Source organism: Pundamilia nyererei, unplaced genomic scaffold (assembly GCF_000239375.1).
Source record: "Pundamilia nyererei isolate P.nyererei 1_Seehausen unplaced genomic scaffold, PunNye1.0 scaffold00104, whole genome shotgun sequence".
Taxonomy (NCBI): domain Eukaryota; kingdom Metazoa; phylum Chordata; class Actinopteri; order Cichliformes; family Cichlidae; genus Pundamilia; species Pundamilia nyererei.
Window position 1 is genome coordinate 1,922,308 of NW_005187505.1, and position 9,240 is coordinate 1,931,547.

General features: G+C 41.8%; 1 protein-coding gene across 1 annotated transcript; it reads left to right on the top strand.

Annotated features, from left to right (window-relative positions):
• The first annotated feature begins 328 nt into the window (after positions 1-328).
• On the top strand, positions 329-3,441 carry LOC106456319 (PRKC apoptosis WT1 regulator protein-like). The gene is made up of 3 exons (XM_013912831.1): positions 329-499; positions 852-1,430; positions 3,384-3,441. The coding sequence occupies exons 2-3, from the start codon at positions 864-866 to the stop codon at positions 3,432-3,434; spliced, it is 618 nt and encodes a 205-aa protein (XP_013768285.1). The 5' UTR covers positions 329-499; positions 852-863; the 3' UTR covers positions 3,435-3,441.
• Positions 3,442-9,240: the final 5,799 nt, after the last annotated feature.

The following is a 9,240-nucleotide window of genomic DNA, read 5'->3' on the forward strand; positions in this document are numbered from 1 at the left end:
GATAAATAAACCAGCTAATGATTTAATAACAATAGTAACATTATTAATAATAATATGATAATTAAAACTGAAAAAAGATATAAATATATACAAGCAGAATAAAAGAATCTGAGCTGCTTGAAACTTTGTACACTTTACACAACTTACATATAAGGAAGCATGAAAATACAGAAATGTTATGATAAAAATAATTAACTACATTAACCTTTATCTTTATGGAAATATCGCCGATAAGTATTGTAAAAGCTTTAACAAATGACCTTAAACCCGAAAGCACCTGTGGGAACAGTAAAGAGTTATTACACAGCGCCCCTCCTCTGCTTCGGCTTTAGTCGGAAGTGTTCGCCCACTTTCGGGATTCAAGCCGGTGTTTTCAAAGGGGCAGAGCGAGCGCCGCGGGTCCCAGCTCCGCAGACTACAGCAGTTCATGTGAGAGCAGCTCGGGCACACCTGGTTGGACCGTGAAGAGCAGTTCAGCGACCGAGACAGCTCCACTCAGGTGGGTTTCTACCTGAATTTATACCTTTGTTGTTCTCTCGTCAACTTCTCCACACTCTGACTTTCTTCTTTCGGGCGGAAAGTTACCTTAGAGATAAACGGACTTTGTAAACTTTATTTTTAAACAAAACCCGTCCTGCACGCTGAGTATCGCGAGGTGGAGGTGAAAACACCTCCATAATGAACAGCTAAGTTTACTTGTCCTGACTTTTTATTCTACCTTTCAGCAGCTCCCGAGTTAATCACTTGAGGAATGTGGTGCAATTAGGACAGCGACCGAGAGCTGAAAATTCATATCAACTTCAACTTTTAAGTTACTTTTTTTTTCCTCCCTTCGACTTTGAACTTATCAGAAAAAAGGGATCATGGCCACAGGCGGATTCAAGTCAAGCGCCGCGACGGACTTTTTGGAGGAGTGGAAGGCAAAACGGGAGAAAATGAGAGCCAAAATGCTGGGGGACATTGCCGCAGCCACTGGTACTCCCTTGGGTGCCAGTAATACAAACAGCAGCCGCAACGCCGTTCCTCCTCCATCTCCTCCTCCTCTTCCTTCGGCCACCGAGTTCACCAACAACGGCAACCCGGACCGAAGCTCCTCCGCTGGGAACTGCCACCCCTCCTCCTACGCGGTTGCTCGGTCCTCATCTGGCACTTCTCTAAAGAGGCCCGAGGAGGAAATGCACCACCCCGTGACACCCTCAGCCACGCCGGGAAGCAACCTGAAGAAGGCCCTGCCTCAGCCGGAGAAGACTCAGGACTCTACTCCCATGGCTTGCAACGACAGTGACAAGGAAAGCCCGTCACCCAGCAGCAAGGGCAAGGAGAAGAAGAGCACCGGGCCCAGCGCCAGGAAGGGGAAAGGACAGATCGAGAAGAGGAAGTTAAGGGAAAAGAGGAGATCCACAGGTGTCGTGAACATACCATCCAATGAGGTGAGTCGGGGGGAAAAGAGGGCAGCGATTCACCTTAGCATCAGAATGGGTATGAAGGTATGAGGCCCATTTTGGGATTGGTCATGTTTTTTCTCTATTGGGAATAAAAGTATTCCCAAAAAAGTATTCGTGAAAGTTAGCCTCTTGTATGTGGAAATAGGTGGATGCTTAATGCTTGTGCATTTTTATTTTTTGTAAGGAAATAGTGGCTTCTGTGTGTTGCACTTGAACACCACTTGCCTTCCTACACTCCAAATTCCTCCCATACATGTGTCTGGTTTAATCGAGCCTCTGCTGGAGAGAAATGAAAGCAGTTCTCAGATGGTGGGAGAGGGTGGAGGTGTACAGTATGTGTGCTGCACATTCATTGTTATTGGATTTAAATCATCTCGCACTCCTGGCCGATTCCTGTGGTTCAGACACATGCAGGAACTCTGATATGAAGCTTGGCCAACACTGAAAAAACACTCAAATTACACAGAAATTCTCGGAATAGATGCCCACCCTTTTGGTTTTTGTTGGTTTCTTTTTTGGTAAGGGGATGGTATTCTGACCACCTTTCATTCTCCTATTTGATAGCCACCCAGAACAATATGCCCCTGGGGCAGCACAACTTGGAGTTTGACCAGCCTGTCAGTTGGAGCCTCACATCCTGTTATTAGGTGCTCAGCAGTGCCGAGCAAAGCCGTTTGAAAACTGGTCACAAGCCAGGCTGTAATGCTGGGCTTCAGCACTCTGGGCTGCGCCAGATATGCTAGATCGAGCCCATAGGCAGCTCATTATGTAGTAAAGTGGGCGAACCGTCTATTATTGGGGGAGGTAGGAGGTGATCTGATGAGGTGGTGAGCTGATTTGTGTGAGTGGGGAAGAGGGAGAAAGAAGTGGAAGTGCTGTGGTCTGAGAAAGTTTGTAGAACTTCCTGAGGCAGGTCCTTATCCCGAAAAGTATAGTGAGTATGAGTATAAAAGATGGACATACCTGCTGGTTTTGAATTCAGCTTTAAGTGTCCAATGAAAGAAACTGCAGGTTTTCTGTGCACTAGACTTGGGTGCTATGGTGATGCTGATGTTCTTGCAGTCCAACACTGTGCCCAGTGTGCTTGTAAACTATTTACATAACCTAATTCCTGTTAATGTTTTTTAAAAGTTAATTATGAACAGCTGAAGGCAGATCACTACATTTCCATCCATCCATCGTCATCCGCTTTGTCCGGGGTCGGGTCGCGGGGGCAGCAGCCTAAGCAAAGAGGCCCAGACCTCCCTCTCCCTCACTACATTTGTTAAATAAAATGACAAATACTATGCAGGTTTAAAAAAATGTTCATTGCTGAAAGCATTTGTATTCATCTGACTCCACAACTCTGATTGGTAGGTTGTGATCATCATACTTTGTCAAGCGTCGTCACCTGGAGTTGGATAACAGTGATTAAACTGGTCCGCTTATCTTCCGTTAGCGGTGATCAAATGGAGACCTAAAGCCCAGGTGACTGCAGGCAGCCAAAGATCAATCTTTGACTTTTGTCTTCAGCTGCTGAAGTACCTCTGCTGGTAAATATAATGTGACAGATTTCCTGAATGGGAAGCCAAACTTTTCCTCAAGTCGGGCAATCAGAAACCTGCGTAACATGAGATTAACATGAGATTTCGCGTTATGGTTATGCCGGTGATTTCGAAGGAGCATCCCCGGGGACATTTTGACATGTGTCTGATGCTTTCGCAAACTCGTGCCAGTTATTCAGAAGGTCAGCAGGGTCAGACGGTTACCAGCTTAGACGATCGTATCTGTTTGGCAGCTATGTCAGTTATGTAAATGCATTTGTTGCATTTGTTGCAGTTAAAGAAAAGCGCTCCTGCACAGATCAGAGGACGCCATGATTCTTTGTACTTTGAGGCTTTTTTGTTTATTTCTGGGTACAGTGCTCTCATCTGCCTTCATGTATTTATCACATTTCAGTCATACTGCACGGAGCAGCTCGTCTTAAGGAAGTGCAATCAAACCAGATGATTACCGCGCCTGAGTTCAGTGAACCATTCCCAATCTCATCTGTTTTAGTGGGCTGAACCGAGCACGATGAAGCATAAACGCTCATTACTGAACTGGACTTTGGTTTGAGCACACTTGCCTGGTTTGAGTTCACCATTAAAGGGTGTACTCCTATAATCAACCTCCAGCATCTTAAATTTGTCTTGAGTATTTTCAGACTGCCTAAAGTTGCAGTTTGAAGTCATTTCCTGCACTGCCTCTGGTGCAGTAACCCCTTCAGGAAAAAGTAAAGATTTTCAATTACTGTATACCTTATTAACTCAAATATAACACTCAGATTCTACAAAAAATATAAAATTAAAGTTTTTTGAAGGTGGAATGGTCCGGTTAATGAAGAAATAGGGAACCCAACCCCCAACTTTTAACCGGAATGGAAAAAAAAAGTAGTGCTTTTGTTGTTTTAGTTTAATATTCTTCTTAATATTCTAAGTTTTTTGGCATTGTGTCACCATTTAAAAGTAATGTTTACCCAACTGTAAGTTTTATAATCCAGCTTTAATTATGGAAGCTTTATCTCATGGTTTGAGATCCTGTGAGCTTTGCACACAGATGGAAACACAAAAATCCAGAAACCAGTTGCCCGGCAGATGGACTCCTTTTGTGAAAAGTTTTCTCTTTTCTCCTCCTGTTGGATTGGGGGGGGGGGGGGGACACACACCAAACTATGCAAATGAAGACTTGCTCACACAAGCTGCCTTTGTGATGTGAATATTAGTGGACAGGTGTGAATAGAGATGCCTGGGATTATCTCCCCGCTCGTTCTGTGCAGCATAATAGCTGCTGAGCGGGATTTCATAGCATCCTGGGAACCCAATCTTCTGCCTGTTGAGGCCATAATGGCCCGATAAAAGCTCCCAGCTCTGCATTGCATCAGTCAGTACCTCGTCCAGCGAGCCGGGACGGTGTCTCCTTTCTCTCACCCTGCTCACTCCTGCGGGTCCGAGGGCATTGTTGCCGATGCTGACCTTTGACCTGCACAGCACATTGTATGTGTCTGAGGAATGCGAAAACAAGAGTTTAGATTCAGTGAGTTCTCTCATCTTAAAATGTTTTGGGTTGTGATGTAAGCACGTTTCCCATCAGGTCACGCTGCCTGCAGTCTTGTGGTGATGAGTCATGTCGCTCATTGTGCCGTTGCTTTTTAAAAAAAATGCATGACCTTTGAGAGTTATGAGGTTGTGGTCTGCTGCTCCAGCCAGTGAACTTTGTGTTTCATGTACATGACTGAGTCTGCTCCACAAACACTGCTGGGGAGCGTGGAGCTATCCGGCCCCTCGCAGCTATTTGTCTGCAGCGTCATTGAAAAGGAGGTCAACAGGTTTAAGGTGCAATGCTGGACCGAGTGCTCACGCAGTTAACACTCTGGCGATGGGATGATACAGGAGACAAGAGGGCTCCCTGTTTAACTTAGTTATTTGTGACACCACAGAGTTGTTAATACACTTTAGGCTTCGTACAAACTCATGTTAACCTGTTAACACATGAACCAAACATGACTAATTAAAATTAAACTAAACTAGGTTTTAGGAAAAATGTGTTTTCAACTGAAAATGACTCAAAAGAACCAATTACAATGATATTATGCACTTGCAACTAGTCTTTCGATTTAATCCTAGTCAGTTTGGCCAAATTCACCTGTGCAACAATGATGAAATGATAAGGGAAGCATCTGCTTATTAAGATTGAGATTTCTTAACTCTTCCTTCACTGAAGCTAATAAATGCTAAACTAAAGATTTCTAAAGAAAGCAACTCTTCCAAACAAGCCATACTTGTTCCGTCTTTTTCTTGGCTGTCACGAAGATTAATGTTTTACATGCTGAGGCGTGTAGAGTCTGCGATGATGATGATGATGATGATTATTATTATTATTATTTTCTCCAGGTATTGCACAGTCTGGGTGTGACCTAGGTGTGAATTTGTGGGGACGCCCACTCCTGGGAAAATTGTGACATCATGTTCATTCACACCTGAATGTTCCAGCTCTACAAACTGCCAAAATTTTTGCTTTTATAGAGGTGCTCACGCTTCCAGGTGATCGGTTAATTCAGGACAATTGACTAGTAGCACCTGGTTAATATCTTGATTTCTATGGCAGCAGTAAGGGTGTACTTAGGTTTCCTGCACTACCAGTCAGGAGCAACTTGTGAAATGGCACCTGCAGCAAATGCAGGTTTAGCAACAGACCTGTTGTGAATATGTGGAAAAACACAGAGATATTTTGTGTTTGCATCACATGACACATTACTGAGAACTAAAAATGGTGCAGACAAAAGGACACACCTCAAACTGAGCTAATCAGCACATCACAGGCATCCAGAGCTGCACAGAGTTCACGGAGAGCGAGCTGTAGTCTATTCAAACACTTCATCTGAATTCCTTCCACATGGAAATTTCACCAAAAATCCATGTGCGTGTCAGGATACACAATAAAACTGTTTCAGGATAAAGTGTATATAACTGTATATGAAGTGCAGTGTGGTGCAACTCAAATTGGGCTCGTGCACAGTTGAGTTTTGGCATTGGTTCTTTCATCTGCTCTCACAGATACAGTCTGCACTGACATTAATCAGCAAATACCTTAAATTCAAACACCCCTGCCTTGTTTGTTCCCAAATTAGTTTCTGCTCCATTTTGTTCTTTGGTGAAGTTCATTGAAGGGTGAAAGTTTGGAGAAGGGCCATGCTGAGGGCAGACGTTTGGTTCCTTCCAACCCAAATCCAGATGCAGAGAAAATGTTTAAAATTGGTTTCACAGAATGGATGAAGATCAGCAGATTTTTTTTTTCTTTTAACATATTTGAGGAAAAACTGAAAATAGAGGATGTGACCTTATAAAACATTACAAGGAAAATAGGCAGTTTTTGCTCAGCACAACATCGCCATCATCATCATCACCATCACCATGGTGATCAAGCCATAATTTTTATGCTAGAAAATGACATTTAACAGATTTAAAATTTCATAAAAATCAGTTAACGGATCAAGATGGGAATTGTGACAAAATATCTATAAAGTTTCTTTCCTCTGTAGAATCAATGCATATAAAACTTTTCACTGCACGCTTCACTCAATTGTCACCGGACAATTTCCTTGCTCTTATTTTGAAAGTTAAAGTGACTTGGCTAGCTTTGGTCCTTATGTTTCCTTCCTTACAAGGTGGGCAGTTTACTAATGTGCCAGTCTTAAGTATTATTTAGCTGCCTCTCCAGTGAGTTGGGCAAACTCCAGGTCCATGTTCTTGTCCATGTTCTGTTTTTAAAAAAACGGTTAAGAAAATAGGTTTATAATTGCTATGCAAGTTATCTGGTCATTGCAGGCTGCAGTCCAAGACCGTTGAGTTAACTTTCATCTGCATAACAAATGGAGTCACAGTTGGGAAAGTTGCTGATATTTCTCTTTGACTAAAGTTTTGGTTGTTTTGTGGAAATGAATGCAAACTGCCACAAACAGAATTTAAAACTTTAAATTTAAAAGAATCTTTGACTTTTGGCTCTTCAAGCTCGTTATAGTTGAAGTGACCTAAAATGTGCAGTTCAGTAAATGCAAGGCACAAAAAAGTTGGCTAAAGTTTAAAGCTGCAATAAACTGACAGTAGAAATTAAAGTCTGCAGTAGTTTGCTTATTAAAGGCTCTCAGTTCACAGCTGGACAAAAGCATGCAAGAATGTAAATTTGCATGGGGTGGAGTGTGCTTCACTTGGTGTTTAAAACCTTCTCCAAACAAGGTCACATCATCACAGTAAATACCACAGGGATTTTATCATAGGCTTAGGTAAGCATTGGGCTATTTGGGCCGGGTGTTTTGTTTCCTCCTTTTCATTTGTTGGTTGAACAGCAGGAATGCTAACCTGTTTAATTAAAGCACGTGTTCGTAAAAGTGAAGTTCCTCCAAGCGAGAAGCACCAGTTTCCAAGGAGAGCATTTTGAATTGTTTACAAAAGCCCTTGTCTGTGGCCTCAGCAAAGGAAGGAAGGAGCTGATCTGCTTCCACGATGAAGTCTTTACCAACCCACCAGGCACCTATCAACACCACATAAAGCACACAGCACCCTTGTAATGGGCTGTGACACATGGGTTAGCTCAGTTTGTAAGACTGTTACATAAATGCTTGCTCCCATTAAAGTGACCTCTGACCAGGTGAGCAGCCATTATGCTGTCAGAAGGCATCAGATCAGTGTTAAACAGGCTGTGAGATGGAAATGTTACTGTGTGTGTGTGTGTGTGTACATTTATAACTTGGTCTTTGGTCAGAGAATTTATGACTGTTTGTACAGTTAAAATCATTGATAAATCATTAAAAGAAACCAAAAGGATTTTAAACAGAATGTTTAAAGTCCTGAAAGTAGAATGAGTGTATAAATTTGTGTACTTTCAAACAGACGGCAGTAACACTTTGCTACTGATTCATATCTGCTTACATTTAGGAGATGGGTGTAAAGAAACCACATGTGCTTTCTCGTACAACTGGGCCATCAACAAATCTTCCAAATAGATTTTTTGTTTTTTGTCGTCCCCCCCCGCCTTAGTTTGCTTAGAGCGGTGGTGTCAAACATAAGGCCCGGGGGCCAGAATTGAGGGCCATTCTGGCCCACTGGCTCAACCTGGATTTGAAAAACGTGAAAGAGGACATTCATTTTACACTTTAAACTGCGTTTTCTTAAGTTTTATAGCCTTTTCTACTGATAAAGATAAACACTTTTTAAACCATTAAATAACAAGGTTCCTGTTTTCCCACTGTCTGCTATAGAAATGTTTGATTTTTAACAGCAGGTTCACAAAAAACAGAGCTAAAAATGTCTTTGCAATTAGTAAAAAAAACTATAGATTTGTAATTTCAGAAAGGTGAGCTCAATGAGCTAACAGAAGTATTCTGTAAATTTACATATGTCTTAAAATTTAGGGCCAAAGCAGCATTTCTTTATCATGTGGAAAAACTGAGATGTTTTAAATTGCACTTCTTTTAATATACATATATTAAAATATCTCAGATTGATTCCATGAGATATTTTCACTGGTCCAGCCCACTTGGGATCAAAGTGGGCTGTATGTGGCCAACGATGTAAAATGAGTTTGGCGCCCCTGGTTTGGAGGGTGTAACACTCTTGTTTACCACAGGTCTGATTGCTTTATCTTGATTAGATCATTAACAAAAAGTAAACTCTGTTATTTTGGTACGTTCAGCTCAGCCGTTAACTGAATGTAAACTCTTACCAGAGAGTACATTGTGGACATTTGTTATGAGACTTTGGGCTTGGTTTCAAAAACGGGATAAAACTTCAAACTCTCTTGGCGGAATTACTTGTTGTGAGAACAAATAAAACAAAAACAAACAAATTGAGGGGAAAAAAGGTCACAAAGCAAGTAAAATTACAACCTTATATGAAACCATCCATTTATCATTACTGGTAGGAGAGCCATATTGGATTATCAAGCACTGTACGACTGCAAATTCTGCCATATAAAATTACATAAATGACCATACATGACAGTTTCACTCTGCTTGAGAGGGACAAAACACAAGAATTGTGACTGACTTAAAACTGCAAGATGTCACTAAAAATTGGACCATCCCGTTAGTAGTCTGTTCATTTCAGACATTAAAAGATCACTTGCCTTTTCAGTTTGACATTTACTTTTGGAGTTTTGCTGCAATCTGCACACAAAGTTCAAACTATCTTTTATCTAGGTCACTGCTCTTTAGTTATGTGGGTTCAGGGACTTTGTAGATTATTACTGAAGAATGACATACCCCCTGCGCAGCGTGCAC

Excerpts from the sequence above, each read along its gene's own strand:
- LOC106456319 (XM_013912831.1), top strand. The coding sequence starts at position 864 with ATGGCCACAGGCGGATTCAAGTCAAGCGCCGCGACGGACTTTTTGGAG. Across the intron at positions 1,431-3,383 it reads TGAACATACCATCCAATGAG|TCATACTGCACGGAGCAGCT; the intron begins GTGAGTCGGGGG and ends ATCACATTTCAG.